The sequence below is a fragment of the Bos taurus genome, chromosome X, assembly GCF_002263795.3.
Source record: "Bos taurus isolate L1 Dominette 01449 registration number 42190680 breed Hereford chromosome X, ARS-UCD2.0, whole genome shotgun sequence".
Classification (NCBI taxonomy): domain Eukaryota; kingdom Metazoa; phylum Chordata; class Mammalia; order Artiodactyla; family Bovidae; genus Bos; species Bos taurus.
The window spans coordinates 114,349,654-114,362,236 of record NC_037357.1 but is presented as its reverse complement, the minus strand read 5'-3'; the positions used below and the strand labels follow the sequence as shown (position 1 = coordinate 114,362,236).

The 12,583-nt window shown below is 36.7% G+C and overlaps 1 protein-coding gene across 1 annotated transcript in view; it reads left to right on the top strand.

Moving 5' to 3' along the window:
• The window catches only part of IL1RAPL1 (interleukin 1 receptor accessory protein like 1), a 702,239-nt gene that overhangs the window by 97,665 nt on the left and 591,991 nt on the right, over window positions 1–12,583 (top strand). Inside the window, exons 2-3 of the mRNA XM_059883865.1 lie at window positions 8,106–8,292; window positions 12,303–12,456. Of these exons, the coding sequence (XP_059739848.1) occupies window positions 8,106–8,292; window positions 12,303–12,456 (341 nt within the window). The remainder of the gene's footprint in view (window positions 1–8,105; window positions 8,293–12,302; window positions 12,457–12,583) is intronic.

Here is a 12,583-nt window from a genome sequence, read left to right as displayed (position 1 = left end):
CCATTTCCTTCTCCAGGGGATCTTCCCGACCCAGGGATCAAACCTGGGTCTCCCACATTGTAGGCAGACCCTTTATCATCTGAGCCACCAGGGAAGTCGCTTAAGCTGGTACTTTTAGGTCTTATCAATTGCTCCATGTTCTTATTCTTGTCCTTTTACAAGAGCTGATTTCAATCACAATTAAATCAATAGGTCCTCCAGAGCTCTTCTGAAAAGAAAACCTAATGCAAACAAATTTCACATTTTTCGTAAGTCACTGTAAGCATAGGGTGTGCTGAGAAAGATGAGATAGAGGGGCCACATGCATAGCTTCAGGCATCACTGTAAGGACTGATAAAAAGAAATACAGATAGAAAAATTATAAGGCTTTAAGATTAGAAATGAATTATCAATGTATATGTAAGCCTTAACAAACTGTAAGATGTTCCTGCCACAGTCTAACGCTGACGTTTTTGATTCCCAACATCCGTTTTCACAATAAGTGGTTAAACACTACAGTCGAATCTATAGTTTAAGAAGCCACCTTTGAAACAGTTGAGCTCTGCTCCATTCTGTAGTAACTGAACTTTCAGATTTTCCACACCTCTGTGCTGTTTTTCAGTCCCCAAACGTTTGTAGTGCTTCAAAAATACTCTCTGCTTTTGTTTTTACAAAAAAAAAAAAAAAAAAAAATTATGTACCAAAGATTATGACTTGAAAAAGAAGAATGTTAAACCATATAAAACATAGAAGCCTAAAACAACTTAATCCTTTAAAAATATCGATCAAATCCCCATCTCTTTCAGCACTTCATAAAGTGGGAAGAGATTTCTGAACATTATGGAAATATTATTATTTCCCCTAGGGACCAGGAAATTAACATAATATACAGGTCAAGTGTTCAGTGACGCCTCCATAGAGGACATATTTAACAATCGTGTTGCTGGTAATTCTGTTGGAGTGGAGAGAGACACTGAATACCATACATTATCATGCATAGGGGGTGTGATTATAGAATAATTGAATCTGTGCTACCATTAGGTATGGAATAACATGACTTTTATTATACTCTATAGCTAATCAGGTAATATACAAAATTTCTCTTCCCACATATGTTTTTCTTTCTTACCTCCTGCCTGCACTACCCAGATTTTCACACCTCGATCTGTAGCTGTGTAATACTGTCATCCTTTGAAAGATAAATTTAAAAATCTCTGGTCTCTTCCTTGCACGCCAATTCAGACTCTTGCTATTTCAAAGTAGCACACTGCTAAGGAGCCTGTGGAGAAATTTAGTACATTGTACTGACTTCCAGTGACTGTACTTACAGAAAGTATTTTAATTCTATTTTCTGTGTCATAGATTTACTTCTTGATTATGTCCAGAAATGTTTGTTAATCCCTAGTACTTGCTCTGTATTTAGGCTAGCTTTCTTTTTCCCTTATAAACACCACCCTAAGTCAGTCCTATCCAAAGCTGTTCCTTTTACAAGTATGTATATACATGTAGAAAGTGTATAGTAGAAAGAGTTGATGAAACCATGATATTTATTTAATTCCTGCTGCTTGCACCCTTTTATTCCTTTTTAGATGTTTGAGAGTTTTAAGGACCTAACTTTTCAAAGAAACTCAAGTTAAAGCACCTTCTGCCTTTCTCCCATAGGCATCTATTCTAGAATGTAAAATAATATAAAATCGGGGCTAAAAGTAGGTAGTTTTCTTTTGTTTTAAACAGTGTATATATAGTTTATGTGCACTAACCCAGCACTACTTATCTTCAGTAGTGTACAGAAGAGACCAATGAATTAGAAGTTAGGAGATATGAGTTCCAATCCCATTTCTGCCACCAGTTAGTAGAACTTGGACGAATCATTGACTTACTTGAAGTTTTGGGTCCCTTTGCTGTAACCTCAGGAGGTTGAAAGAAATAACTCTATCTGTGTTGTTTGTACAGTACGTTTTGTGCACTTGTGTATCCTGCAGGGTTGCCCTTGCTAGAACAAAGTAGGTTTTAAAAACATTTCACATTAATATTTCTTCACTGGAAATGATGAATATTAACTCTCAATTATGAACAACCATTTTGTCCACATACATGTAATATCCTGTCTCTCTACCCATTTGACAAACATTGGAACCAGCAGTCATGATTTAATTTTTGCCTACATTGCAGCTCATCTGATAAAACAATAGAAGCTGAGTTGATATGTGCTCATGATTTTTACTGTAAATCCTGGCTGAGCACTCTTTTCCCATTTACCCCCTTCCACCATATCTCCCTGAGTACAGTGACCCACAGTGCCATAGCAGTCATACTGCAGATTTAATGATGACGGATGGGACTCTTTACTTTGAGAGTGTGTCACTCCCCTCAGGGGGTCATATGTTTATTAATGTGTCACAAGTTGCTTGCTTCCTGTTAGCTCTTCTCAGTAAATAGGACTGTAGCATTCATTGGATGCTGCTTTATTTTTAGCTTTTAAAACCACCTGCTGATGAACAGAAACAGTAAACAAGTATTAAAACATCGCAAGTAATTTGAAAATAGTGCTATCCTGGGGAGTCTGGAATTTCAGACATTACCAGACGGTAGTAAATCAACAATCGCCTCACAAACCTGGGAATAAAAGACAGGAAAATAAGAATATCTAAGTTTGTTCATCTGGAGCCACATTGTGAAAATTAGGGTTCAGTTTCATTTATAAGAGAGCAAGACAGGGTGACTGAGGTGAGGAGTTTTATTTTTTATAAACTTTCCTCATTCTTGTCTAGCCCAAACACATATCCCAGAAGACAAAATAAGGACTTATCTGTATTCTTATGCTTCACACTAATTAAACACCGAGGAACTGAAGGCATCATCATGGTGATGCTGTCTATCTAACCTACCTTCTAAACAAACACTGTTTAGCCCTACTGCAAAATAGAAATATAAAGGAAGTAGGAAAAGGGAATCCAGTACAGATAATAAGCTCTAATACTCATTAAAAGACTGAAACTGTATTTTAAGGCTTCCCTGGTGGCTCAGACCATAAAGAATCGGCCTGCAATGCAGGAGACTCAGGTCCCATCCCTGGGTCAGGAAGATCCCCTGGAGAAGGAAATGGCTACCCACTCCAGTATCTTGCCTGGGAAATCCCATGGACAGAGGAGCCTGGCGGGCTACAGCCCATGGGGTCTCAAAGAGTCAGACATGACTGAACGACTGAGGCCCACACTGGCTTTATAACAAGACCATGTTTTAACATGCTTGATTCTCACAGCAGCCTATAAGGTCTTTTGTATTATTTTCTCCTTGTATAAATGATGAAATGGAAGCCTAAGGTGAAGTAACTTTCCCTGTTTTCAAAAGTAATGAGTGATTGGGCTGAAATCTGAACCTCTGCAGTTGGGCTTTAGTGATCTTACTGTTGACCCAATGGCCTTGTATTTGATACAAGGAGATGTGGGAAAACCGACAACAAAGTAAGTCTGAGGAGAAAGAAGACCTAAGACTCTTGAATTTAAAAGATTAATGTGGAAGGTTCAAAATCAGAATTCACTGATTTACTTCTTAGAAAAGTCTGTTCTTTAAGAATTCTACCATGTTCTACAAATATCAGTATGTTTCTAAGCCTCAAATGTTTTAAGACAGTTGAATGTATCCTAAAATAGTTAATAATTTAGTAAATTATTTTTTCTTAAAAAGAATTATCTCAAAAGGAGCCTGAGAAGAGCATGCTTTAGTCTGTACTGGAGTGAAATTAATAAATAATGCATGAGCAATATTGCTGGCAGACCCAAAGAGGATTTTTTTCCCTCTTGGGTGTGAAGCTCAAGCTAAAATTTAACATGCTTTCTTTGCTCTCAAAGCTTTTTCTTTTTCAATATCTTCCATGTTGAAAGATTGATGCTACCTTTCATATACTCATCTGAGAAAACTTCTTTATCATCTTATATGTCTCTCTTTCCCTTGCTCCTTCACTATCACATTGATTCTATATCTTAAATATATTTTAAACATGATCCCTCCTTTTTACCTCAATGGACATTGCCATTGTTGGAGTTGCCATTTTTTTTCCTGAGTAAATACAATTGCTTCCTAATTTGTGTCATGTACTTAGTCCTCCTTCCAATCCGGTTCAATTCATTTTTTCACTACAATCAGAAAAATCTTTCCAAAATCCAAATGTCACCATTTCCCAGCATAAAGTCCAAAGTCTTTATGGTGACTTTACAGGACTTTCAACCTGGCTTCTGCACACCTCTCCAGTTCCAATCCCTGCTGTTCTTTATCACTACCTTATAATTCAGTCACACCAAATTATTTGCATTTCTTCAAACATGCCAAGTTGTTCCATGCCTTCAAGCCTTTGTGCATAATATTCCTTGAAATAGCCTTTCTTAAAATTACTAATACTTTAAAGTTATTCATACTTTAAGATAATCATATATGACAGTTTATCAAGTCTTCTTCTTTCTTTCTTTGGCACTCCTGTGGTGGTACCTGCCACCTTTGTAGTATTTATCACGTTGAATTTCAGCTGTTTACTTGTGTATCACTTCTAGATTGTGAGGGATTGGGGCAGGGAATATGTCTCATCATTCTAGAAAAATCCCTGAGCACCTTCTCTGAGGACGTTTTTCAGGCTACTAATTGACTGTTTAATAGCTAATGGTTTCACGTATTAAGTATTGTAGATATACTTGTAGACTACATATTATATGAAGCTAGAGAAATCTAAATTCTATTTTTTTGTGGAAGTTTTCTCTGCTACCCGATATAAAGCTGAATAACTAACAGTAATGGTAAACTCTGTTTTGTTCCTTTACTCTCAAACTTCTCACACCAGATGCATGGGGTTTTTCCCACATGACATCATTCTTCAACCAGCTGGATGTCTTTTTACCATTCAGTTCAGTTCTGGCACTATCTTCCTGGACTTAGTGTCAGGCCTCACAGGTTAAGGGCTCAGTCCTGGGAGAGGCCAGTTGCAAGTCCACAAATTACCTACACTTCTGACTGACCAGCTGTCAATCAGAGGTTTGCAGAACGCACTCAGATTCTGTCATTTGCTAGAATGGGTCATAGAACTCAGAAAGTCAGTTTATTGCTATTGCTGATTTATTGCAAAGTGTATTTCAAAGGATACAAATGAACAGCCAGATGAAAGAGGTGTGTAGGGCAAGGCATGAGGGAAGAGGCACAGAGCTTGCACAAGCTCTCCAGGCCTGCCACTGACCCAGCCCTGCCTTGTGTTCACTGAAGCTGAAGCTCATCAAACCTTTTGCTTTAAGAGTTTTTAAAGCGCTCAGTCTCCAATGCCTATCCCCTTCCTGTCAGTGGGTGGGGCTGAAAGGCCTAACTCTGATCTCTTGGTCTGTCTTGCTCCACTCAAAGTCAGCTCTTAACACAAACCCAAATGTGATCAAAAGGGACCCCTTATAAATAATACTCAGGAAAAATCACTCAAGAAATTTAAGAGTTTTAGAAGATCTATGCCAGGAAAAATACCAAGTATGTTCTCTATTATACCACAGCAAATCTGGCTATCTTCTGGTCATTCTCAGTGTGTCATATTAGCATGAGAAGAAAAAAAAGCAGGAATCTAAATCAAGTTGCTGCTTAAACAACAAAGCATCTTGACTGAATAAGGAGGAGGACTTGGGGGCTGTGGTCCATGTACGTCAGTGCAAAGCAGAGAGGAATCAGCATCACTGAATACCTGTGTGTGTGTTAATCAGTCGTGCCCAACTCTTTGTGACCCCATGGACTTCCGCCAGGTACCTCTGTCCATGGAATTCTCCAAGCAAGAATACTGGAGTGGGTAGCCATTGCCTTCTCCTGATTGAACACCTAGAACAGGCCAAACAGGTTTTAATTTAGTATCACATTCAATACTTGGAAAAGTGTTGTCTCTGCACACCACTTGAGAGTTTCAGAGGTGTTTGGTGAGTTGCCTCAAGTTGTAAATATAACAGTAAGATTCAAGTCCAGGACTTTGATGGCCATATATATGCCATCAAGCACTTACCAAAAGAGTTCTCTTAAGAAAACCTTAAGTCTGATGTCTAATTCTTCTCTTTATTCTCACTGCCTGGCACAATGACTGACACGTTATTAGTGTTCATTGACTGTCCAGAAGCTAAATTAGCAAACAGAAATGGTGCAATTTACAAGAAAACTTCCTTTGGTCCGACTTTTTCAAAGAGATCTCTGAACACAATTTCTATTTTAATGCATTACATTATAAACCTAATCTCGGATCCAGCAAAGAATAAATTGATGTGCTGATTTAATCAACTGATTCTGTAGAATTTGTCTAACAGGATGGTGTTGTCCTTACATAATATATCAGTATGTTTCTCCCGTCTCACAACCTGGACTGCAGTCCAAGTGGGTATGAGTCTGTAAAGACAGATTGTAACAGAGCAATACTTTTATCCAAGACTGTTTACTGCCCATAGTCATTGAAAATGTCTCCTCTTAGCAGACAACCAGTAAGTACTTTATGACTTGAGCAGCCTTATTCCTGTCGTTCCATTATGATTAATAGACCAGTTACATTTTCCTATTTCTTTGTTCAGTTTACCAATCTTATTTTATTTTTAATTAATTTTTATTTAGGAAAATACATCCTCAAGGCATGCATGCCTTCAGGGCATGCCGACCCAAAAGACAGGAAGAGAAGAGAGGCCCCTGGCCCAATTTTGGCTTCTCTTTTTATGTTTTTTCTCCTCCCCCTGGGCCTGCCCTATGTAAATTGGGCTAGCCAGGACTGCTGTTTGTTCTACCTGAGGTCCTCACTCAGGTTCTCAGAGCTTCCTTTGTTCTATTTTCATGGGCTTTTCCCTTCCTTATCTTTTAGCCACCACCATTCTGGACTCCTTTTTCCTATTCTAACTACCTAACAAAATGAAAGTATAAAGTTCCTTGTAGATAAAGCAGGAAAAAGTGTGATTATGATAAAATATAAAGTGTATGTCTTTAAAACATTTTTTTTCTGAAAAACTTAGGGTGATAGATGAATAAAAACAAAGTTACAAACAGTATGTGTTAGTTTCTTTTTATCATGAGGGTATGCAACTACATCTCATGCAGTGTAAATTATTTCCCTAATGACCAATGAATGCCTGACTCCCTGGTGGCTCAGCAGTAAAGAACCCAACTGCAAAGCAGGAGACTTGGGTTCTATCCCTGGGTGGGGAAGATCCCTTGGAGAAAGAAATGGCAGCCCACTCCAGTACTCTTGTCTGGAAAATCCCATGGACAGAGGAGCCTGGTGGCCTACAGTCCATAGAGTCTCAAAAGAGTTGGACATGACTGAGTGAATAACAACAATTTTTATTGGAATATAGTTGATTTACAGTGTTGTGTTAGTTCCTGCTATACAACAAAGTGAATCAGTTATACATATACATATATCCACTCTTTTTTAGATCCCTTTCTCATAAAGTCAGTACAGAGTATTGAGTAGAGTTCCTTGTGCTATATGGTAAGTCCTTATTAGTTATCTATTTTATATATAATAGTGTGAATATATGTTAATCCCAGTTTCCCAATTTATCCCTCTTTGGTAACCATAAGCTTGTTTTCTATAGCTGTGACTCTATTTCTGTTTTGTAAATAAGTTAATTTTTACTATTCTTTTTTATATTACACATATAAGCAATACCATATGGTATTTCTCTTTCTTTGTCTGACTTACTTTACCCAGTAGGACAATCTCTAGGTTCATCCATGTCGCTGCAAATGGCATTATTTCATGTGTATTTATGGCTGAGTATGAGTTTACTGATTTTAGCATAATTATACCCAAACTTGATTTCTTTCTTGACCTAAATATTTTTATTACTTTTATTTTTCTAGATAACAAAAATCTCTATTGAACATTTTTTCAAACCAAACCTGTATATATTATAAAACTTTCTTCCCAGCATATGAAAAATATATAAGTGGTTTAACAGAACCAAGCATTGTTTAGCTGACAGATAAGAGCCCTGTGGAATAAGCCATGATACCATACATTAATTAATCAATAGAGTTTTTATCCTTCTTTCCCTTTTTGACTGAAGTAAATGTACTCCCTTGGCATCGGTTGCTATTTGTTCACACCAGGCCACCATATTTATTCTGCTTTGTTACAGAAACTCCACTTACTGTATGAAAGTATCCATCTCACTGACAGTAGGCGAAAATGACACTGGACTCTGCTACAATTCCAAGATGAAGTACTTTGATAAAGCTGAACTTAGCAAAAGCAAGGAAATTGCCTGCCGTGACATAGAAGACTTTTTGCTACCAAGCAGAGAACCTGAAATCCTGTGGTATAAGGTATGGACTATGAATGATTTTATTGCTCATAAATAGATTCATGTGTATCTTATAGGGTAAGTTGGATAAAAAAAACTAATGGGTGTTCTGTAGTTCAGTTCTGCCTTTATAAAATACTACAGCAAGTTGTGCTGGTCATTGTAAGTTTTAAAACGAGTGACTTTGAAAATCCTAGTCAATGTTTATATGGTAGTCCACTGTAGTAAGCTATTGTGTGAATGTTTAGATATAATTTATGCTGATAATCACTTCAATTCTATTATAATCTGTGTTGATAATTTCAAGAACTGAAATATGTCAAGCATTCATTTTAAAGCACTCATATAAGCAGTCTAAAATATCCCCAAACAGCAGAGAAAGGATTGACTTGCTTCTGTGGTAAAATTGTATACCAGTTTACTGAAATATTCTGTTTAATGGAAGTACCTATGTGCATATTCTAATCCTTTTCATATAAAAGTATGCATATTTTTGAAAACCTGATGAAAATGTATAACATTATAAAAATAGTGTTAGATTAACTTTTTTTCCCCCAAAAACCAAAAGAAAATTTAGCCTTAAACAGAATAAGCAGACACTGTTCTTCCTGTCACATCATTGAGTGAACTTCAGGACTTGAACATATTCTTTAACTATTTATATCATAAAAGATAGTTTTGTTATTGAACATACTCAAGAAAATACAGTATACAGGCTGTGAACATTTGTCTGGAATATTTTATCCATGGTTTAAAGATTCCTAGTATAAACTTTGTTTTGTCCAACTAACTAGAAATAGGAATGTAGGAAGCTGGATCTTTTACTAACTAGATTCACAAATATCAGTATACAGAATGTGAGTCCTCAGGACTGATAGCTTTTGAATTCCAAACTTGTTAGAAATGAAACAGGAAATACATCTTTCAGTTCAGTTCAGTTCAGTCGGTCAGTCGTGTCTGACTTTTTTGCAACCCCATGAACCGCAGCACTCCAGGCCTCCCTGTCCATCACCAACTCCCGGAGCTTACCCAAACTCATGTCCATTGAGTCGGTGATGCCATCCAACCTTCTCATCCTCTGTCGTCCCCTTTTCCTGCCCTCAATGTTTCCCAGCACCAGGGTCTTTTCAAATGAGTCAGCTCTTCTCATCAGGTGGCCAAAGTATTGGAGTTTCAGCTTCAACATCAGTCCTTCCAATGAACACCCAGGACTGATCTCCTTTAGGATGGACTGGTTGGATCTCCTTGCAGTCCAAGGGACTCTCAAGAGTCTTCTCCAACACCACAGATCAAAAGCATCAATTCTTTGGCGCTCAGCTTTCTTTATAGTCCAACTCTCACATCCATACATGACTATTGGAAAAACCATAGCCTTGACTAGACAGACCTTTGTTGACAAAGTAATGTCTCTGCTTTTTAATATGCTATCTGGGTTGGTCATAACTTTTCTTCCAATTTCATGGCTGCAATCACCATCTGCAGTGATTTTTGGAGCCCCCCAAAATAAAGTCAGCCCACTGTTTCCACTGTTTCCTCATCTATTTGCCATGAAGTGATGGGACCGGATGCCATGATCTTAGTTTTCTGAATGTTGAGCTTTAAACCAACTTTTCCACTCTCCTCTTTCACTTTAATCAAGAAGCTCTTTAGTTCCTCTTCACTTTCTGCCATAAGGGTGGGTTCATCTGCATATCTGAGGGTATTGATATTTCTCCTGGTAATCTTGATTCCAGCTTGTGCTTCTTCCAGCCCAGCGTTTCTCATGATGTACTCTGCATATAAGTTAAATAAGCAGGGTGACAATATACAGCCTTGACGTACTCCTTTTCCTATTTGGAACCAGTCTGTTGTTCCATGTCCAGTTCTAACTGTTGCTTCCTGACCTGCATACAGGTTTCTCAAGAGGCAGATCAGGTGGTCTGGTATTCCCATCTCTTTCAGATTTTCCACAGTTTATTGTGATCCACACAGTCAAAGGCTTTGGCATAGTCAATAAAGCAGAAATAGATGTTTTTCTGGAACTCTGTTGCTTTTTTGATGATCCAACGTTTTGGATGTTGGCAATTTGATCTCTTGTTCCTCTGCCTTTTCTAAAGCCAGCTTGAACATCTGGAAGTTCATGGTTCACATATTGCTGAAGCCTGACTTGGAGAATTTTGAGCATTACTTTACTAGCATGTGAGATGAGTGCAATTGTGTGGTAGTTTGAGCATTCTTTGGCATTGCCTTTCTTTGGGATTGGAATGAAAACTGATGCATGTTTAGTAATCTTTAAAGGATTTTCCAATATTAGCAATGCCCTTCTCCAAATGACTTACTTTCATTCTTGATTATAAACAATGGAGGATTCAGAACATCAAGGGAACTGTTGAAATAGTTTTTTACTTTTCCCTGGATTTCTGTCTTGGACAATGTTAAATAGCCTTAAAATTAGCCCCATTATTTTTGTTCCTGTGCACATGAGCTTTGTATTTTATGTCTTAATTGTATGAATATTTCTAATCCTGATTTTCTAAAATTTGCTTGCTTTCCGTTGGAAAATTCTAAGCAAGCCCTGATTATTTCCTCAAAAAAGAAGGGATATTAGGAGAGTTTGACCCAGGTCTTCAATTGCAAATATTTTTCATGTGTACATTCAACTCCTAGATACGCAATTCCTTTGTTGTTTGCTAAGACATTCATCCTGGAGCAGGAAATGGCAATCCACTCCAGTAGTCTTGCCTGGAAAATTCCATGGGCAGAAGAGCCTAGCAGACTACAGTCCATGGGGTTGCAAAGAGTCGGACACGACTGAGTACACACTTGCACGCACAAGAAGGTGATCTTAAGAGTTACACACTTTTTCTCATTTTTTGCAAATAGTAGCTCAGAATTTGCTGAAATATTAGAGACTACACACACGTGCACACACACTCCCCACACAGAGTCTTACATTCAATTTTTTAAATGACTAGCCTCATATAGGTCCTTTAGTTATGTTTCCACCATCTCCTCAGTCATTGTGACCTTAAGCTAGATAGACCATAACTAGTGAAGTGATGGGTGAAGATGCAGTATATCTGGAATTTTAAAAAGTCTTCAGATTATTTGTCCACAGTCAAGGGAACATATATGGCAAACATTTAGTGTATAATTCATGTAAACATAACCATTTATACAACTAATATGAAGATATTAAATGTGTAGTTTGCACTGAAATAGCCAGATAATTGTGCCCCAATTACACAGAGGCATTGAGATACATACTCAAAATAATGATCTGTATAAATTTGTTTTGCCAATAAATTTTTTAAAAGATATGACTTCTGGATAATGTTAAAAGTTTTAAAGCTATTTTATCCTCATTCCGTTGATTTTTAATTTGGCTAGAGAAAATGAACTCGTGTTTCTCAAAAACAGAAATCTCCTGAGCCAACATCATTATAATCCAAAACTTGAAGCAGAGACCATAATTTGATATTAACAATGAAAATTGGTATTATGGAACTATAAAGATCTTACATAAAAATCATGGCCATTTCTTCCATGAATTGCAGAATATGTATGCTATGGAAAGATCAAATTATTTCTATATGTGGCATTAAAAGATTTAAAATATTGAATTAAAGCATTTTTCTCCATAGAGTTAGTTTTTTTTTTTACTTTCCACTAAAAAATTCATTTTATGTTTTATGTTATTAGTATCAAGGTAGTTAATTTCATAAAAATCAAACATAAAATATTTTCTTCTAAAAGTGATGTCAAAAGTAATCTTAATAAATGTTCCTTTTATTATATCTAATACATCAACATGTAACTATCTGATTTAGAGACACTAATCGTATGCATTAATAAAGTGAATCTTGAGTACTTTTTTCCAAATTGAGAACCTGATTTCCTGGAAATATGGAAAAGGTTTGAAAATCTTTAGCATTAATTCCAAACTCTTCAGCATTTTTAAAATATAACTTTAGAAGTTTTAGTTTAGTCATTTTAAATATTTTATTTTTAAGTCACTGTATGTACTATAAAAATTTTATATTCTTCATGTAGGAATGTAGGACAAAAACATGGAGGCCAAGTATAGTATTCAAAAGAGATACCCTGCTTATAAGAGAAGTCAGAGAAGATGACATTGGAAATTATACATGTGAGTTAAAATATGGAGGCTTTGTTGTGAGAAGAACTACTGAACTAACTGTTACAGGTAAGCTAGTCTTCAGTATTTCACTTGCAAATAATGAAACTAACATTTTAAGTTTCACTTTTGTGCTTCATATTGATTTTTTCAAATCTTTGCAGTGAAAGAACCACTTAACCAAATGCTAAGTGTA